Below are 21,129 nucleotides of genomic sequence, written 5' to 3'. Positions count from 1 at the left end.
AAACTTTCACAAAAACTGTGAACACAGTAGAAAGTTCAGAAACTAAATGTAACACTCCAGGATTTTTGTCTTTATTAAAAACAAAGACAACTTAAAAAGTTCCAATTCTGCTGATGACCCATGTGGTGCTCACTACACAGTTCATCATGTTGAACTTTTTTCTCTCTTAAAAAAAAAAAATTCCTACTTTAAAAACAAAAATAAAGCACTAATATTTAGGAAATGCCAGAATTAAGGTTGCCTATATAAACTCTGCTTGAGCCCCCTGGTGCTTATGCATCATCAGAACTATTTCTGTGACCATTTCATTTTTTTTTTTTCCACAGGGCCTGATTTTTCTTGTTTTTCAGCACTTTGTGTATTCACAGCTTCCCCCTGACTTCAGTAGCAAAAATGAGTGCTTGTCAGGGCCCATGTATCTCATGTTGGGCACCCAGAACGTGAGGAACACATAGTGACCCTCTGGGAGAAGTTTGGTTTAAATGACTTGCCCAGCATCAGGAAGAGCTATCTGGTGGAGGCTAGAATGGAATCATTTTCCAGGGTAGCATTCAACTGCTGTAACTATGAGTCCCCTGCCTCATTTGCTACTACCCACCTTCCAACTTCTGCAACAAACAAGGCTGGGATGCTATAGATAATAGCGTCCTTCACTACACAACCCTGATTGAGTCTCTGAGCAACATCTGTCCTGTGCACTGAATGAGGCAAGGGTCCTGTGACCAAAAAAAAAAAAAAAAAAGGGGTGGGGGCATGTGTTCATGTATTACAGACTATCATGATTGAACCTGGGTTGTAATTGGCAACCTTAAATCTGGCCGTTCTACATTTCAGTTGCTTCAGTTTGCAATGTTAATGTTTTCGATGTAGGCCTTTTGTATGTAAACGAGAGCAAGATTTTACTGTTCTTTTGGCACCTCAGAAGCTGTCCAGCTTCGGGAGCTGGATTCTTCCTTGTTCACACATCAACAGAACTGGCTTTGCCCTCTAGTGTCTTCAGATACTGCTCTCAGTTACACCTGTGCAAGCCCACTGAATGCAATATTCTGTTCAGGTTATTGTAGCAGCAGAGGTGTAGCCAAGGGTATAATTTTGAGGACAAGTGATGTACAGGTGTAACTGGCAGCTTTTGGGGTATGGAATCTAGTGATGCACAAACCAGAAGCACTAACTTGACTTTCGTATGTCTGTACTGCAATAAAAAACCCACAGTGCTGAGTCTCAGCCTGACTCAGCCAACTCGGGCTCACGGCTTGGACTGTTGAGCTAAAAATTTGAGCTTCAGCTGGAGCCTGGGCTCCAAGATCCTCTGCCCCATCACCTAGCCCCAGATCCCAGTATGCGTTCATAGACTTGCTGGAGAGTAGACAAGAATAAATGTGGAGCTCTACGATGATGATGACATTGTTAAAGTCACACTACAGAGTATAATCCTCCCTTTGGCTGGATGAATAGCAAAAGGGCCTTGCTTTCAGTCAGGTGGAGGGGTTAGGTTTCAGATCTCTTTAGATTTCTATTTCTACCTGTTCCTCAAAGCAGTCAGCAGGTGTCTTCCAGCCTTTCTTCCACTAAGCCTGTCATGCCTGCATTGTGCCCAGATACCAGGGGGATGTGGAAGGTGGGGAAGTGTTCTCTTGCACTGCATGATGCTACCGTTGAATAACCTAAAGTTTTACACCATTAAAATCAAACAAGCCATCCAATTATTTCTCTTCCCTCTGCCTTGTGACAGATGCATTTTGTTGCATAGAGAATATTGATCCTGAGGCTTCAAGATATTTTACCAAACTAAATAAAACTGCTGGGCTTGTATTGTGACACTTTTTATTGTGTTTTTTGCCACCTTATAAATGAGAGCCAAAGACCAAGGGCGCAGCAGGGTCATTCACAAGCATCACACTGGGCATGCCAAAGGAAGACAGGGCAACAGGCTTGCTCACAAGCACACGGTACCCTGTGAGCTGAAGGACAGGTGGAACATTAGCACCAGTTGTCTCCAGCTGTGATCAAAGATGTAGCCTCTGGCTGTCTAAAAATGGCTGAGACAAACCAAATCACTGAAAATAATGGGGGAGGGGGTTCACAACTGCAGCTTTTTACAGTGTTCGCAAAAGGAGAAATGAGTTCAGCGGGAGCTGTAGAGTGTCTGTTAATTCCAGCCCCTGGAAGTGTTTCTCCATAGTGCCTTGGTGTTTGAGTTGTGTCCTCAGAGAGCCAGGGCAACCTCTCCAATTACGTAAATGTGTGAGTAATTTGTGTGGGTCCCAGCTGTAGCCAGCACTGCACTGTACAAAATATGCTAAACAAACCCTAACTAACCCAGTTCACTGCATGCTGGCAGCTGCACTGATTCTCATCCAGGAGATATTCTGAGGCTTACATTGCCAAACCTGGATGCCTAAAGTTAGGTTTCTAAATCAATAGTGAGGCACCGAAACAAAGTAGCCCAATTTTCAGCAGGGTCATGTCCCCACATATCCCACTGACAGCAGTGAGAGCTGCTCAGCACCTTCCATAATGAAGCTGCTTCTATTGAGTCTAACTTTAGGCACACAGGGTTGAAAGTTTTGGCCGGCCTTGATGACCTACAATATTAAACCCCACCCAGAACAGCATGCAGCAGCTGCAGAAAAGTCGTCTTTGTTATCCATGCAGTGAGGGTGAAAGATCACTCAAGCGCTACCCCACCTCCTGGTAGATGGCTGCCTATGGGCCTGCTCAGGGTGTGAGTGCACTCAGGTGAGGCTCCAGGGGTGACGCGTTTCCAGCCCCTTACAGATCTGAATCAAGGTGATTCAGATCAAGTATAAATGCAGAAAGAGAGCTCTAGCACCAGCACCCCATCCCAGAAGTTTACAGTGGGGTATACAGGGGTAAGAACAAGTGTTTTCCATCATAAACAGGATTTACAGTTTGATTCAATGGCTCTCAGCACCCCCACTATACAAATTGTTCCAGCAACCCTGGTTCCAAACTACACAGCTAAGGACAGCACTCCCCTTACCATAGGACCAACAACACCAGCCCTCTGCTTTAGTACATAGAGGACAGGGCAGGTCTCTGAATGTGCAGGCTCGCTTGCTTGCAGCACAATGGAGCAGTGACTGCTGGAACCCAGCTGTCTCTTCAGGCTGCACCGGAAAGGGCAGTTGGAAGCCACTTCATAGGACTCAGTGCTGCATTTAGCTTTTGTGAGTGCTCATCTCTGAGTTGAAGAGCTGGAAGTGGCTTTGGCGTAGGCCAGCATCTTTTCATGTCCTGTGGGCTGGAGTCCTAGTAGTGAAGAACAGCCTTCTGCATTTTATCAATTGTTTTTATAAGGTCTTCATCAATTACTTCATAGTCATGGTCAGAATCCTCGCTGACATTTGCATCTAAAAGGAAGAGGAAAGAGAATACCATGCAGGTGCTGTGACAGCGTTTGGGATGTCCTGGATGACTCCATGTGCTAAGATACTAGGGAGGTACGGACTATAGAAACCCTTTAGAGAGGCAGATTCTTGATCTCTCCTTCTTCCCTGCCAGTGTTGAGAGGCCTTGCGATGCAAGAGTAATACTTTTATCTGAGTACAACACTAGCAAAGGTGACTAACAGCAAATATCCCAGGAGCAAGAGCATAAAAAGCCATGAGCAATATAGTGAGTTTGCATGTTGCTAAGAACGCAGCATGTGTTGTGCTCAATTAGACCAATAACCTATCCAGACTGGTGTCTGGCTTCTGTCAGTGGCCAGTATCTAATGCTTTGCGGGGGATGACAAACAAAACCATTCCATGAACCTAGAGCCAGTTTTAGGGTTAGTGGGAGGGCTGTTAGTGGGAGGGCACATACTTTCCAGCCCCTGCGGAGATCGGTTCACACCCTCAAGCATGAGATTTGTTTTTATGACCGTAGCCTACTTCTCTGTATCTGCACTGGCATGAGGGTTACCCCTTGCTGCATGCGCTCCCTGAGTGAACAAGACAGCCTGATTTCTTCCTACATTATATTAACAAAACTTTAAAGAATATGAAAGTTGCAAAATTGAGCACTCAAAAGTTAGGAAGCATCAAAATTAAGGTTGTGTGCCTGGACAGCCTCAGTGAGGTGAGGGGTGGGTGGGTGTTGTTCCTGTTTTACACATAGGGACCAGAGACACAGAGAGGTTAAGGCCAAAATTGTTATCTGGTCCACTAATTTTGGGTGCCCAATTTGAGATGCCTAGACCCTGCTTTCCTAGAGTACTGATATGCATTTTATAGTACCGTATATGTTCAAGCACAGATCCCACTGACCCTAGATCAGATCAAAAATTTCCTGCTGAAAATGGTGTTTTCTGAAAAATGACTATATATTCCCATGAAAAATTTAATTTTTGTCAGCAAAAATTTTCTAAACAAAAATTGTAATCTAATTTCTTTTCAAATTAAATTTTAATTTTAATTTTTGAAATAATTTTTTTTGAGCCTTCAGGTTTTTTCCCCCTTTCTCACTCTTTTGTTTGTTTGTTACTGAATGCAGTAGAATGAATAAGGTCTAGAATTTTTTTCCCTCCCTTTTCTCCTCTGTAAGTTGTCAAATCTTTGCCAACTTTAGAAAAGTTACCAAGGGACAAAAGGAGAAATGAAACTGTCATTCTATTACTTGGCAGCTTTTTCAAAGTTGAAGAGTGCCCCAAGGGTCGGTCCTGGGGCCGGTTTTATTCAATATCTTCATAAATGATCTGGAGGATGGTGTGGATTGCACTCTCAGCAAATTTGCGGATGATACTAAACTGGGAGGAGTGGTAGATACGCTGGAGGGGAGGGATAGGATACAGAAGGACCTAGACCAATTGGAAGATTGGGCCAAAAGGAATCTGATGAGGTTCAATAAGGATAAGTGCAGGGTCCTGCACTTAGGACGGAAGAACCCAATGCACAGCTACAGACTAGGGACCGAATGGCTAGGCAGCAGTTCTGCGGAAAAGGACCTAGGGGTGACAGTGGACGAGAAGCTGGATATGAGCCAGCAGTGTGCCCTTGTTGCCAAGAAGGCCAATGGCATTTTGGGATGTATAAGTAGGGGCATAGCGAGCAGATCGAGGGACGTGATCGTTCCCCTCTATTCGACATTGGTGAGGCCTCATCTGGAGTACTGTGTCCAGTTTTGGGCCCCACACTTCAAGAAGGATGTGGATAAATTGGAGAGAGTCCAGCAAAGGGCAACAAAAATGATTAGGGGACTGGAACACATGAGTTATGAGGAGAGGCTGAGGGAGCTGGGATTGTTTAGCCTGCAGAAGAGAAGAATGAGGGGGGATTTGATAGCTGCTTTCAACTACCTGAAAGGGGGTTCCAAAGAGGATGGCTCTAGACTGTTCTCAATGGTAGCAGATGACAGAACGAGGAGTAATGGTCTCAAGTTGCAGTGGGGGAGGTTTAGATTGGATATTAGGAAAAACTTTTTCACTAAGAGGGTGGTGAAACACTGGAATGCGTTACCTAGGGAGGTGGTAGAATCTCCTTCCTTAGAGGTTTTTAAGGTCAGGCTTGACAAAGCCCTGGCTGGGATGATTTAACTGGGAATTGGTCCTGCTTTGAGCAGGGGGTTGGACTAGATGACCTTCTGGGGTCCCTTCCAACCCTGATATTCTATGATTCTATGATTTGAAACACGACAGACTGGAAAAAGAAAGAAAAAAAGGACTGTGTGAGGAAAACCCTGGACCACATTCATTTTATTGCACTCTGGCAAAAAGGGGGAGAACTAAATTTTGAATATTCAAATTTTTTAGTAAAACAATTTAAATAAAGTTTTTACAAAAAGTGCAAAATGGGTCCATTTCAACCCTTTGAAACAGGAAGAAATTCCAAACGGCCCAATGTGTTGCAAAGTGGTTTTTCCATTTCTTGGTCAAATCTAATCTCTATGCAGGCTGATAGGGGCTGGAATGTTGATGCTGCAGAGGCAGGGGAAACCCCCTAATAACGAACTTCCGGGCCCCTGCAATGGTCAAACACTCCCAGACCCACTCTCCAGCTCCTGGCTTCTGGTTCCCACTGCAGGAAGCAAGTAATTGTTTCCCACTCGCCTTTTTAGAATTGTATCCAACATTGCGTCCCAAGCAATGGGGGCATCATGTCACAGCCCAGTAGCTCGCACCATCAGAAAAGTTTCCAGCCTAAGTTTTCCCTTAGCTTAATCAGATTAGTCCTAATAATTTTGCCACAGTGCATCACTCTGTGCACTTCCTTTTCATCCTTTGTGCTACAGCAGCATGTCTATTGGACAGTCTTACCTCTGGCCTCTTTGAAGGGTTTAGTAGGCTTAGGGGCCATCTGCGAGCCAGTGTGATGTAGCGAGTACTCATTCGGGGAGCTCCGGACAATCGGCCGACTCCTCGCATTCCTAGGCTTGGAGGATGGCGGCACAGACTCCTCGGGTATGCACTTTGACTTGGACAAAGGGGGCAGTGGCTAATGGGAAGAGGAATAAGATGGATTTTAAAAATGAAAGGCTGTAGTCCCGTCTGTTGAAGATGCTGGTAGCGGGGTGTGTGGACTGCAAGCAATGGGATAGTTGCCAAGAAAATCCAGTCCCAAATGGACACCAGAGAGCCGGGGTGCAGGATTTCTGCTAGAATTTCTGCAGGGAAGTGGGGTGATCAGCAAGGACTCCAACCTCTGCAGGGGTCACAGAATCATAGAATCATAGAATATCAGGGTTGGAAGGGACCCCAGAAGGTCATCTAGTCCAACCCCCTGCTCGAAGCAGGACCAATTCCCAGTTAAATCATCCCAGCCAGGGCTTTGTCAAGCCTGACCTTAAAAACCTCTAAGGAAGGAGATTCTACCACCTCCCTAGGTAACGCATTCCAGTGTTTCACCACCCTCTTAGTGAAAAAGTTTTTCCTAATATCCAACCTAAACCTCCCCCGCTGCAACTTGAGACCATTACTCCTCGTTCTGTCATCTGCTACCATTGAGAACAGTCTAGAGCCATCCTCTTTGGAACCCCCTTTCAGGTAGTTGAAAGCAGCTATCAAATCCCCCCTCATTCTTCTCTTCTGCAGGCTAAACAATCCCAGCTCCCTCAGCCTCTCCTCATAACTCATGTGTTCCAGTCCCCTAATCATTTTTGTTGCCCTTTGCTGGACTCTCTCCAATTTATCCACATCCTTCTTGTAGTGTGGGGCCCAAAACTGGACACAGTACTCCAGATGAGGCCTCACCAATGTCGAATAGAGGGGAACGATCACGTCCCTTGATCTGCTCGCTATGCCCCTACTTATACATCCCAAAATGCCATTGGCCTTCTTGGCAACAAGGGCACACTGCTGACTCATATCCAGCTTCTCGTCCACTGTCACCCCTAGGTCCTTTTCCGCAGAACTGCTGCCTAGCCATTCGGTCCCTAGTCTGTAGCTGTGCATTGGGTTCTTCCGTCCTAAGTGCAGGACCCTGCACTTATCCTTATTGAACCTCATCAGATTCCTTTTGGCCCAATCTTCCAATTGGTCTAGGTCCTTCTGTATCCTATCCCTCCCCTCCAGCGTATCTACCACTCCTCCCAGTTTAGTATCATCCGCAAATTTGCTGAGAGTGCAATCCACACCATCCTCCAGATCATTTATGAAGATATTGAACAAAACCGGCCCCAGGACCGACCTTTGGGGCACTCCACTTGGTACCGGCTGCCAACTAGACATGGGTCCCCTTCTTTCCCAGCTCTTCCTGTGCTCTGCTGCCTGGCTGAGTACCACTGTGGTGGAGTAAAAGAGCTGCTCTGCCCAAAAGGAGGATAGGCAACAAAAGCATATATCACACACACACACACACACACACACACCGCCCACCCCCTCCCTCGTATAAGAAGAATCAGATCGGTACCTTTGGTTTCTCAGTGACCTCTTTGGCTCCAGGTAGCTGGGTCCCTGCTTTGTCCCTGAACTCCTTTCTTTTGGGGGGCCGTGGTGGGGGAGCCTCATTGCTAGGCATCAGCTTTAGCAAATGATAATAAAAGGATTCTGTCAGCTCTTCGACTTTTGACCTGTCTGTCAGGGGTGTCTGTGGTGGGGCAGGCTCCTCTGTGAAGAACAGGGCCATGTCCAGCCACTGAGGGGGGATCTGGAAGCTCACTGACGGCGCCTCGCACAAGCTGGTCACTAAGAAGGGCTCAGTGATTCGCGCTTCCAGCCGCAGAGCGGAGAAAGAGCCCAGAACATCATTGGCAAGGGAAGAATCCTTGGTTGTCACCTTGACCTCGCAGGGCAGCTGAAGCTGCTCCACTATCTCGGGGAGGCTGTATCTCCTGCTGTCGCTGACCTCTTCCACAAAGCCGCCTTCCAGGTGCAGTGGCAGCATGAGCTCCTCGCTCTCCTCGTCCTCGCCGCTGCTCCTGCTGCACAGGAGGACGTTGATGGACTTGTGTTCTGCCTGCCTGCGGACCTGGGTCTTGGCCAGGTGCAGCACCTCCAGCCGGTCCCCCATGCTGAGAGATGGCAGATCCTCCTCGGTGCTCTCACAGTCTTTAGTCACCACCACCCGCAGGCACTTACCCATCCCCAGACTCGTTGTCAGGTCAAAGACTGTGGGGAACTCCCGGGGGCGTCTTCGAAATTTGCCCTGGTAGGTGCTGGAGAGCAGGAAGTGCCGGGAGCCCCTCCTGCCCTTGCTGGACGAGGCGAGAATCCTCCAGGCACAGCACTTGCCATGGATTTGGATCTTCTGCCCCTTCTGCAGGCGGGGAATCCAGTCATTCTCGAAGATAGGCAGGTTCTCAGGACCCTCCAGGATCTCAGCCTGCATGGGGAAGGCCCCCTCCAGCCCCAGGACCTCACTCAGCATCAGCGGCTTGATGAAGTGGATGTGTTGAGACTCCTCAGTGACATCCTCCACATCCACTTCCAGGGTGGAAGGGATTTTCACCACCTCCTTCCGCACTGCAGGGGGGAGACGCGCATCAATGAGAGCCAGCAGTCCCAACCCCAGCCAGTGTCACCCCATTGACCCTGGTGATGGACCTGGGAATCAGGCCCCAGACGCTTTTGCAGCCTACAATAACCAGGGGTTATCTCCCTGCCAGGGAGACCCTGGGTCTCCACTGCTGCTCTTGTCCAGGCTGAGATGCTGGCAGGATGCACTGACCCTGGCTCCAATACTGGTTTAAACTCAGCATGGCAGCTGCCATCTTGATACCCTGGGGAATGAATAGGGGACATCCAGAGCTGAAAGCATGAGCTGCTGTAGCATGAGCTAAAGTTTCTACCTGGGCTAGATCAGAAGCCTGTCCTCTCTGGATCGGCACAGAGAGGTCCTGTAACACATTGATCAGTGGGTACAGAAACACAGTGTCTAGTTGCTTGCCCCCCTTGGGACAGAGTGCGTGTGTGTCTAACTACCTAGCCAATATGGACAGAGATAAATGTGTTATGTCAGCGGTTCTCAAACTGTGGGTTGTGACCTGATTTTAATGGACTAGACGATTACATAGTCCCTCCTGGTCTTGGAATGTGGGAATCTATGAATCCAGGCTGGCAGTTCCTAGGTTCCCATGTAAATATCAGCATCATTACCATTCCATTGCTCATGTGAAAAAGGAGAGTGCGGGGTACAATTTACTGTGACTGCTCAGTTTGATGCCTTACATGGGTGGTGCTTGGGAGATGCCATGACTTATCCCACCCCCCAATCAAGAAGAAGCTGAGCCCAAGGAGCCCCATCAAGGTGAGCCAGGGCCAAGGAGCCCAGAGGAACCCAGGGGCAACACCGTCATATTTTGAAGACCTGCGCAATTTACTGTGGGCAGCAGCATCACATATTGGTTACACACACAGATGGGGCTTGGGAAAGTACTTCCATCTGGCTATCCAGTCTGGCCCACTGGCTTAGATTGGCTGATATGGACTATTTGGGTTCTTAATAGCTTCAGTTAATGATTTAAATAAATGCCTCAGTTCACTGAAAGGAAAGTTCTTCCCCCAACAAAGTCACCCAGAGACAGCAACACACACATTGAGATGGGCACACACAAGGGGGACCACCTTTGCTGAATGGAAATAAGGAAAAACGACAACTTTAGGGGACACTAAGGGACATTTTAGGGAAACACCATTTCCCTTTGCACAGCATGGATTGTTCTCTCAAGTGTACAATACAATTATCATAAGCTTCAACTTAAAGTTTAAAACGTACTAATGATCCGTTTTAGTGCATTTCAGTACATCTTACAATAAGGGCTGGGTGATTGCCTTAAAGGACAAATCAATGAAATAAGGGGCTGCCCCTTAAAATAAAGGATGGCTGGTCACCCTAGCACACATTGAGACTCCAGGACACACCTCCCCCACAAACTGACCCAGAGGCACGGAGCCATACACACATCACTCCATCCAGCTCTCTCTCTCTCACATACCCGCCCCCCGGCTGCATCTGTACTCACTGTGCATTATCGCCTGCACCTCGTACACGGGGCAGAGGAGCAGTGAGTGCCTGCCGAGGGCAGAGCATTTCAGGCGCTGGCCCCTCAGGGCTCCCGACTCCAGTACCTGGCTCAGCGTGTAGCTCGGCTGCCCGCTGCACTCACAGAACTGGCCCTGGAAGGAGAAGGGGAGGCAGAACGAACGCTGCCCGTTCTGCCCCGTGGTTGTGCAGTTGGCAAACTCCTGGCCCTCATGCCTGGCCACTGAAAGCAAGGAAATGGGCTGGCCCTTGGGAATGAACTGCCCATCCACGGTCAAGTCAACTGCTGAGGCGAAGGTGAAGGGCATGTCCTGGAGCCCTGCTGGCCTGCTCCTGGCGAGCTTCTTCAGGCTCATGTATGACAGCTTGTCTCGGCTGGGCTGGAAATGCCCTGCAGGAGGGCCAGAGGGAGCTCACTGTTAGTGGGGAGGTAGGGTTGCCGCGTCTGGGATGATCCTGAGCCCATAACACTGGACAGTTGGCTGTGAGCACTGGAACCCAGGCAGGCTCCCCAGGACGGCTGCCTCAACAAAGGGATGGTGCTGGGAAACCCTGGCCAGGCAACCCTGAACCAGGGACCACAGGTGCCAACTTTTGTCGGCGCCAGAGGATGTTTGCGCCCTCCCCGCACCCCCACCCCATTGGATCCCTCCCAAAATCCCCACCCCAGCCCCGCCTCCGCCCCCAAGCTTGCCACGTTCCCCCTCCTCCCCAGGCTTGCCGCGCGACACAGCTGGGAGGGAGGTGGGAGAAGCAGGACCCAGGGCGCGCTCAGGGGCGGAGGCGGAGCGGAGGCAGAGGTGAGCTGGGGCGGACGGGCGGGGGGGGGGGAGCTGCCGGTGAGGGCTCTGCACCCACCAAATTTTCCCCGTGGTGCTCCAGCCTCAGAGCACCCACGGAGGTGGCACCTATGCCAGGGACCCTGGGAATGAGGAGCCTCAATGGAGCCTCGTCTGTACGCAAGCCTGAGCCAGGCTCAGATCCCAGCAGCGCCTGCGTGAAGGCCTGCCCCACCCCACCACCCACCCCACCAGGGCAGCGGGGCTGGGGATTAGCCACACCCGCCTCCGCAAGTGCGGCCAGAGTGGGGTGTGGCCTGGAGGCGATGGGCATGTGGGTGGGGGGCCGGTGCAGGGGCGTGGGTGGGCGCCCCTGGGTGAGGTGGGGGGTGTGGCCTGCGTGTGGTGGCCAGGATGTGTGTGTGGCTGGGGCATGTGTGTGGGACCTAGGGTTGCCAAGCTTCCGTTTTTCGACAGGAACATCCGGTCAAAAAGGGAACCTGGTGGCTGCTGACTGGGCCATTGAAAGTCCGCTCGGCGGCGCAGCAGAGCTAAGGCAGGCTCCCTACCTGGCTCCGCGTGGCTCCAGGAAGCAGCTGGCATGTCCCTGTGGCCCTTAGCTGCATGGAGGCTCCGCGCACTGCCCCCACCCTGAGCACCGGCTCCGCAGCTCCCATTGGCCGGGACCGTGGCCAGTCAGAGCTGCGGGTCTGTGCCTGCGGGCGAGGACAGTGCGCAGAGCCTCCCTGGCTACCCCGGCGCGTAGGAGCCAGAGGACATGTTGCCGCTTCCAGGAGCCGCCTCAGGGAAACAGTGCCTGGAGCCCACACTGTACCCTGAACCTCCTCCCCCAGCGCTGAGCCCCATCCCACACCCCAGCTCCCTCCCGGATCCACTCCACACTCCCTCCCCCAGCCCTGAGCCCTCTCCTGAACCCAAACTCCCTTCCAGAGCCTGCACCCCCTTCCACACTCCAAACCCCTTGGCCTGGTGTGGGTTCTGGGCTGGGGCAGGGGTTGGGGTGTGGGCAAAGGGGGGAATTCTGCTGCTTCCGGGAGCTGCGCGGAGCCAGGGCAGGCAGGGAGCTTGCCTTGGCTCCGCTGAGCCACCGACTGGACTTTCAAAGGGCCAGTCAGCAGTGCTGACCGGAGCTGCCAGGGTCCCTTTCGACTGGACACCTGGCAATCCTAGACAAGCGTGTTCGGTTTTCTGCAATCAGAAAGCTGGCAACCCTTGCAGGGCCTGTTTGTGGTGGGGAGGCACTGTTCGGTTACATGTGGCTGGTGTGTGTGGGGGAGTGACGCCTATACGTCATGGCAGGATGCGTGTGTGGTCTATATATCCGGGTGGGGTGGGGATGGGAAGAGTGTGTGTGTGCTTATGGCTGGGGTGAGGATGGCCAGTAGATAATGGCAGGGGTGGGGGTATGTGACGAGGCTGGTGTGTGTGTGTATGCTGGGGTGCGAATGGCCTGTAGGTAGTGGTGTGTGTGTGTGTGAGTGTGTAAGGGGACTGTTGGCACCTCACTAACACTCATTGGGGGGTTTTGGTTGATCGCTCCCAGCACTAAAAGAAAGGGGAAGGGTGGATGGGAAATCAGGACCCTGAGACTGACAGTCCCCAGGAACAATGAGGAGAGGCCAGTGCTCCAGGTCAGCCTGATTAACAGGGTGGGCAGGCACATAAGGGAGTCAGGAGGCCGGGGGGTCCCGGTCTCCTGTGAGCTGGAATTGCCTGGAACAGAGTGGGGCCGAGCTAAGGGGAGAGCAGCGGCCCGAGCTGAGCAGGGGAGCAGAGCCGGGCCAGCCAGAGAGCCGGAGAAGCAGCCCAGGGAGCAGATCCTGTGCTGGGAGCAGAGCTGCAGCCACAGAGCAGGGTGTGGTGAGCAACTGGGGCCAAGCAAGGGGGGCCTTGGGCAAAGGGCCCAGCGCAGAGAGACACCCCCAGCCAAGGGTCCTTGCAGGCCAGACTGGGAGGGGTATCTGAACCCGACGGGGGGCTGACCCTGGGAAGAAGGGTCCCACCACCCAAAGCCTGGAGGTGTGTGGCCAACACCATTGCAAGCGTCCAACCCGCAGCATCCCTGCAGCACGGCCGGGGCCTGGGACTTACAAGGAACAGACTCTGAACTGCCCTGACATTCCAGAGACACTGTTTGTGATGTTCCCTGCCACAGAGCGGGGTGTGTTGGATCATATTAAAGAAGTTCTGTATTAAAATCACAAATGAGTTTGATTCCCCAGAGTTTAAATTCCAGGGTATTACTAATTAAGAGGTCTCTTGGTTTTTGGTGCTGTTTCTCTCCCTCTATGTGTGAAACTTGCAATGTGCTAACTGTGTTAGTACATTCTAAGACAGAGTCTGTTCTCAAAGCAATTCACAGAGAGAGAGACTCAAAGCAATACTCTGTAACAACAGAAACAGCACCCAGAGACTCCCCACCCTTTTGTTGTATTAACAATTGTGATTAAAATAGAGATAGAGGATGTATGTAGATGGATGCTTGGTGTGGATAATAACTGAATGATCAGGGAGGTTCCAGACTAAGAATCCAGTGTCCATCAGCTGAAGAAGGCGTCAAGTGGAAATAACCAGACGACCCCCCCCCCCCGGAGGGCAGACTGGAATCCACCCAACAGCCTCAAGGATGGGAGAACCAAAGAACAAGATAACATCTTGGAGCCGTCAGGAATGTGCTATCTGCTGATTGATTCAGCAACAGCATGATGAAGCAATTCCCATAGACTGGCATAGGAAGAAATTCCTATAAAAATAGACTCTAAAAAGTGAGAACTTTGGGGTCTGATTCTGCAAACCAACTTCCAGGAGCATCAGATGAGCATCTGACAAGGCCCTGCTCCCTCCTCATGTCCAGGCCACCTGGCCAGTGACTTGGCATGAGCAACTCTAAGGCTGGTAACTATGATAACAACCTTGCAGAACCTGTGTGTGTGTGTGTGTGTGTGTGTTTGTATGAATGAATGTGAGAATAAATATGAGATTGAATGGAATGTTATAGCTATAACTAACTGCTTACTATGATTCTTTCTGTATTCACAATAAATGTGGTATTTTGCCTTTTTCCCTTTAATAAGATCCTGCTGGTTTTTATTTTATTGGTACAACATTTTGGTGGAGAATTGCGAAAGGGGGAATATTAGTAAAAAACCTCAGTTATTGTAAATATTGGTGTGCACACCGCCAGCTCTAGTGAGCTAGGCATTTCTATTAGGTTAACCAGACCTGCTGGCCTCCGAGAAGGTAGCAGGGGACCTGCTGGCCTCCGAGAAGGTAGCAGGAAAAACAGATTAAACCAGACCTGCTGGCCTCTGAGAAGGTAGCAGGGGACCTGCTGGCCTCCGAGAAGGTAGCAGGAAAAACAGATTAAACTAGACCTGCTGGCCTCTGGGAAGGTAGCAGGGGACCTGCTGGCCTCCGAGAAGGTAGCAGGGAAGAACAGGTTAACCGGACCTGCTGGCCTCTGAGAAGGTAGCAGGGAGAAACAGGTTAACCAGACCTGCTGGCCTCCGAGAAGGTAGCAGGGAGAAATAGGTTAACTGGACCTGCTGGCCTCTGGGAAGGTAGCAGGGGACCTGCTGGCCTCCGGGAAGGTAGCAGGGGAAAAACGCATAGATTAAGCTATGATTTCAGAATCTAGGCTGTGTCACTTGCTAAGTAATACCAGCAGTGAGAAAGAGATTGAAATATCCATGTTAAGATGTTTAAAAGAAAACAGGGTAAGCCAGTACTAGAGGGAGGAATGGAGTCAGAAGGAACTCCAACCTCACCTTTTGTTAAAGAAATTACACCTTTTAAACAAATCCTTCAAAAATTTGGGCACAGTCCTTGGACTAAACAAGCCCTAGTTGATGTCTGCACTATTTCGGACCTAGAGGATAGATTGGCTCAGTATATCCTCATATACAAACCTTCTAGTGCTGCCAAAAGAGATGCAGCAGCAATTTGGTTGTTGTGGGAGGCATGTAAGGATTCTTCCCTCCGCTTGTCTTCATGTAAAGAGGAAAAGGCACAAATGGAAAAGGGAGCAGACAATTGGAAGGTGCTGGCTACAAATATCCAAAGCCAGCTGAAAATAGTGAAAGAGGCACTTCAGGAATACAAAAAGAGCAAAAAAGTTAACTCTGCAGAGGCTGGAGGGAGGCAGGTAAAGGGGGAGAAGGTCCTATGTACGGCACCCCCAGGCATAATTACAAAGAGAAAAGAGAGTAAAAAAAAAAAAAAGTTAACTCTGCAGAGGCTGGAGGGAATTAAGCAGTTAAACTTTGTATTTCACCCAAACAACTTTTAACCAAAAATGTTAAAAAGGAAAAGTGTTAGAGCATTCTTGGTTTCTTTGCAGCCATTCTGAAAGAAAAATGGGCCTTTTTCCAAAGGAATGTCTGTAAATTAGCCAGGCAAAAATAAACTATCTGATTAAAATCATTTGACTGGACAATTTAGTCAAATTTGCTAAAAGAACATAAGAGGGTTCTATTGGAACTTAACTGCCTCAAATGTATAAAGGGAATGTAAGATGTAAAAAACAGAGCAGTGTGGAAGGGATGTTAAGGAAAAGAAAATGTGTATGTATCTGTCTGAGTGTGTGTAAATATGTAAAGTTCTAAGGACCAGTTAGTTTTGTTTTTGTTTTAAATAATGCCACTAAAAATCCATTTGACTCTTTAATTCAAAGTTGCAAAACTGACAGACCTTTTTGCTAGACACAGGTAATTAGTGTTGTTTGGCTTTGGGATTTGGCATTTAACCCTTAAAAGGTAACTCAAATGCTTTACAAAATTTAAAATGTTTTTAAGTTGTGGCTGCAGCAGGGCAGTCAAAATCAGGAGAATATAAAAAAAAAATTTGGATTCTTTTTGTTTGTTTTTTGTTTGTTTGTTTTTGTAACAAAATAGCAGATGAGAGTTGTAGTAAAAAAAAAAAAATTAAAAAAAGACAGTGCCTCTCTGAAGCAACAGCAGGGGTGAGGTGCACAAAACAAAAAGAAGCAATGTTAGAAACACTGAGTCTTAAAATGGCTCTGAGTAATCAGACTGTCACTTTGATAAAGGTACATGAAAACTCTGTAAGCAAAAAAAGAAATAGTGACACCTTATGTAAAAATGGATCTGGATAATGTTATAGAAGTTAAACTATGGAAGGAATGTGCATTTGCCCCAGAACATGTGCAGGGTATATTGTAGAAGGGGCAAAAGAAATGCAAACATACCATGCTACTTAATTGAAATGCTATTAGGGCTCCAAAGGGAGCCACAATAGGTTGGGTTTTCTTTTTCAGATTGCTGTGTGTTTTGGAAGCAGAAGTTAAAAGTAATCAAAACTCTGGTGAAAGTTGATTGTGTCCCTTTTAAGATAGAGTCTCTGAGCTGCTGATGGCTTTAAATCCAAAAGCAGGAAGTTTCTGTGAAAATGCAAATTACCTAAATGATAAAGGAAGGAAAGAACTAGCAGCACAAAGGAGCTGCAGATAAAGGACATACCTGGTCAGCAAACAAATTGTCTAAATAAAAGGCATGGGATAACAAGATAATTTTAATAAATTTAATGATAATAAGTATCCCTGTAACAATGTATAGTGTGTATGATTTTTGGAAAAATCCTTTAAGGTCGTATGGTAATGATGCTTCTCAGTTATTACCTGTAAATAAAACTTAAAGCTTAACACAGCAGGAAAAACATTATAAACTTGGTCTGCTGTATAAGAAGGAAAACTCAGGGATTTAATGACTAAACAGTGGGATAATTTCCCCATAACCCTTAAAAGATAAAAGCCTTTGAAACCTGGCCTGCCTATAGAACAAAAACAGGAAAATATGGGGGCAATTTCTCTGTTTTGCCTGCAATCAGCAAGGGTATTTGTAAAAGAAATATTTTAAGCAATAATCTGCCACCCCAAAAGGGGTAGAAACATGTTCTTTTTGTCTGTCAGAAAATCAGGAAAAGCTGCCAGCTGAAAAGCAACCCAATACCATGAATCTACTGTCACAATAGAAATTGTGTTCTGTGTTCTATGTTTTGTCTTGTGTTTTGTGTTGTTGCTAGCACTGTTGTGTGTTTAAAAAAAAAAAATACTGAAGACCTGCAGGAACTTAAAAATAAATTAAGCTTTCTGTCCCAGCTACAGGACAGCCTGATACAAAAACAAGTACATGCCAATGTAGACTTGGTCCAAATTGGTCTGGGTAACCTAGAAGGCCGATGGAATCTTTAGTAATGGCTTAATACTACCACATGGCTTATCCATAAGAAAAAAAAATATTAGAAATAGGAAACTACACAGCCATAGCTATGGGATGCACTGAAATGCAGATACTTGCACTAGCTACTTTGGAACACAAAATGTTCTGGGTCCTATTGGGAAATATTAAGGGTTTGGTGCATTTGTTAAAACAAAGAAAGAGATCATTGTTTGACACTTATCAATATGAATGGATGCAATATGTTTCCAGTATTGTAAACCAGACTTGTTAATGGGAGAAATTGTTGTCAAAATTGCACACCAACAGTCCCTGGAGGCAAAGGTATTGAAGGTTAACCCACTCCCCATATTACACATGGGATCCTTCTGGCTACCCTGGACCTTGAGCCAGTGGGCTGGGGAGGGAAGGAAGCTATTGGACACTAGATGTTGTATTGAATGGACTCCTCAAAAGTGGGTGTGCCTCACCTTGCCTGTTGCCCCAGAACCTTGTAGTAAAGATACATCACTAGGATCATGTATGTGGCATGAATTGGAATCACAAACTCAAATTGCCTCACAGTACTTTCTCTTGAATAGGCTACATAGAAAGTGACACTGACGATTATAAATCTTAGTGTCAAAAGGGGGATTATGTTGGATCATATTAAAGAAGTTCTGTATTAAAATCACAAATGAGTTTGATTCCCCAGAGTTTAAATTCCAGGGTATTACTAATTAAGAGGTCTCTTGGTTTTTGGTGCTGTTTCTCTCCCTCTATGTGTGAAACTTGCAAGCTGCTAACTGTGTTAGTACATTCTAAGACAGAGTCTATTCTCAAAGCAATTCACAGAGAGAGAGACTCAAAGCAATACTCTGTAACAACAGAAACAGCACCCAGAGACTCCCCACCCTTTTGTTGTATTAACCATTGTGATTAAAATAGAGATAGAGGATGTATGTGGATGGATGCTTGGTGTGGATAATAACTGAATGATCAGGGAGGTGCCAGCCTAAGAATCCAGTGTCCATCAGCTGAAGAAGGCGTCAAGTGGAAATAACCAGACGACCCCCCCCCCCCCCCGGAGGGCAGACTGGAATCCACCCAACAGCCTCAAGGATGGGAGAACCAAAGAACAAGATAACATCTTGGAGCCGTCAGGAATGTGCTATCTGCTGATTGATTCAGCAACAGCATGATGAAGCAATTCCCATAGACTGGCATAGGAAGAAATTCCTATAAAAATAGACTCTAAAAAGTGAGAACTTTGGGGTCTGATTCTGCAAACCAACTTCCAGGAGCATCAGATGAGCATCTGACAAGGCCCTGCTCTCTCCTCATGTCCAGGCCACCTGGCCAGTGACTTGGCATGAGCAACTCTAAGGCTGGTAACTATGATAACAACCTTGCAGAACCTGTGTGTGTGTGTGTGTGTGTGTGTGTTTGTATGAATGAATGTGAGAATAAATATGAGATTGAATGGAATGTTATAGCTATAACTAACTGCTTACTATGATTCTTTCTGTATTCACAATAAATGTGGTATTTTGCCTTTTTCCCTTTAATAAGATCCTGCTGGTTTTTATTTTATTGGTATAACAGGTGATGTGTTTCCTTTAACCGTTCCCATTTTTCCTTATTCTTTTTAAAATTAATTGTTGATTAAACAACTTGTGTTTGTTTTAAATTGATGTAATGATCAGTGAGGCAGGGAAGTGCCCAGTGCAGAGAGAGTACCCCGGGGTGGGGACACCCTAGCCCCTGTCCTAGGTGACCACAGCAGAGTTGGGGGTCGAGCCCCCCAGGAATCCTGGGCCCATCCTTGTTGGGGTTGCGAGGACTCTGCCAGGCAGGAGAGTGGAAGGGGAGTCCTCAAGGGCAGGGAGGCCTCTGGGTAAAGGAAGTGGGAGCGAGGATCCTTTTGCTAGCCCACTTCACTGGGATAGTGCAAAAGCCACGAAAGTTCCCCACAATAGTGGGACCAATCTCCCGCTTACATATGGCTGGGGTGCGGATGGCCGGGAGGCAGTGGTGTGTGTGTATGATTGGGGTGTGGATGGCCGGGAGGCAGTGGGGTGTGTGTGTATGATTGGGGTGCGGATGGCCAGGAGGCAGTGGTGTGTGTGTGTATGATTGGGTGTGTGTGTATGATTGGGGTGTGGATGGCCAGGAGGCAGTGGGGTGTGTGTGTATGATTGGGGTGCGGATGGCCGGGAGGCAGTGGGGTGTGTGTGTATGATTGGGGTGCGGATGGCCGGGAGGCAGTGGGGTGTGTGTGTATGATTGGGGTGCGGATGGCCGGGAGGCAGTGGTGAGTGTGTGTGTGATTGGGTGTGTGTGTATGATTGGGGTGCGGATGCCCGGGAGGCAGTGGGGTGTGTGTGTGTGATTGGGTGTGTGTGTATGATTGGGGTGCGGATGGCCGGGAGGCAGTGGGGTGTGTGTGTATGATTGGGGTGCGGATGCCCGGGAGGCAGTGGTGAGTGTGTGTGTGATTGGGTGTGTGTATATGATTGGGGTGCGGATGCCCGGGAGGCAGTGGGGTGTGTGTGTGTGATTGGGTGTGTGTGTATGATTGGGGTGTGGATGGCCGGGAGGCAGTGGGGTGTGTGTGTATGATTGGGGTGCGGATGGCCGGGAGGCAGTGGGGTGTGTGTGTATGATTGGGGTGCGGATGGCCGGGAGGCAATGGTGTGTGTGTGTATGATTGGGGTGCGGATGGCCGGGAGGCAGTGGTGTGTGTGTGTGTGATTGGGTGTGTGTGTATGATTGGGGTGCGGATGGCCGGGAGGCAGTGGTGTGTGTGTGTATGATTGGGGTGCGGATGGCCGGGAGGCAGTGGGGTGTGTGTGTGTGATTGGGTGTGTGTGTATGATTGGGGTGCGGATGGCCGGGAGGCAGTGGTGTGTGTGTGTGAGGGGGAGGATGGGGTGTGGCTGGGTGGGTGGCTGGGTGCCTACCTGCAGTAGGCTAAGTGGGCATGGGGTGTCCCAGTTTACCTGTGAAGTTCAGAGGCAGCTCCGTTGCTTGCCCAGTCTCTGGATCCTCACAGGTGATCTTCTGCAGGCGAAGGCCAGTAATCTTTACCAGGTCCCCGGTTGATAAGCAGCACTCTCTGCCGCCCATCTCGTACACAGACCCTGCAGGGGAACGGGGAGGCGTTCACAGGTGTGTCTGTGGTTGCGGTCAGACTGCACTGGACCCGCACTGTCACCCAGCAAGGCCCTCGCCCCCCAGGAGGTACCACACCCTGGAGAAGGCCCCGCCGGAGAGGAAGGACAGCCCAGCCCTGCTCTGCCACAGACATCCTGCGAGACCCAGCGCCTCCGAACTGCTCAGGTGCCTAACTCCCATTGATTTCAGTGGGAATCGGGTGCCTAGTTACCTCTGGGGTTCTGGACCTTAGTCTCTCTGGGCCTCAGCTCCCCATCAGTAGAGTGGGGCTAGAGCTTTGTTGCACCACACGGGGGCAAACACAAGAAAGACTGTGAGGTTCCCAGATATGCCAGTGCTGGGCCCGCATCAGTTCCCACCCTCGGCAGCCAGAACCTGTTGGCTAACCAGCGATAGCCGGCGGAGGACGGCCACCAGGCCCGGCAGGAGGGGGGCGGCTGCACAGGCCTGCAATCCAGGCCAGGGAGCATGCTCCTGGGTGGGGCAGGGGACCCCTCCAGCCAGCAGTAGGACTGAGGAGGGCTGAGAAGGGGGTGGGTGTGGAGCAAGGGCAAGAAG

General features: G+C 49.1%; 1 protein-coding gene across 1 annotated transcript in view; it reads right to left on the bottom strand.

Annotated features, from left to right (window-relative positions):
* Positions 1-1,807: 1,807 nt before the first annotated feature.
* The window catches only part of THEMIS2 (thymocyte selection associated family member 2), a 31,073-nt gene continuing 11,751 nt past the window's right edge, over positions 1,808-21,129 (bottom strand). The window contains exons 2-6 of the mRNA XM_084652600.1: positions 20,397-20,537; positions 10,402-10,812; positions 7,851-8,902; positions 6,260-6,437; positions 1,808-3,374 (exon numbers count right to left, since the gene is read on the bottom strand). Of these exons, the coding sequence (XP_084508726.1) occupies positions 3,274-3,374; positions 6,260-6,437; positions 7,851-8,902; positions 10,402-10,812; positions 20,397-20,537 (1,883 nt within the window). The 3' untranslated portion in view covers positions 1,808-3,273. The remainder of the gene's footprint in view (positions 3,375-6,259; positions 6,438-7,850; positions 8,903-10,401; positions 10,813-20,396; positions 20,538-21,129) is intronic.

Source organism: Lepidochelys olivacea, assembly GCF_965140295.1.
Source record: "Lepidochelys olivacea isolate rLepOli2 genome assembly, chromosome: 19".
NCBI lineage: Eukaryota > Metazoa > Chordata > Testudines > Cheloniidae > Lepidochelys > Lepidochelys olivacea.
Note: the sequence above shows the minus strand (reverse complement) of the source record. Positions and strands in the feature narration are given on the sequence as shown.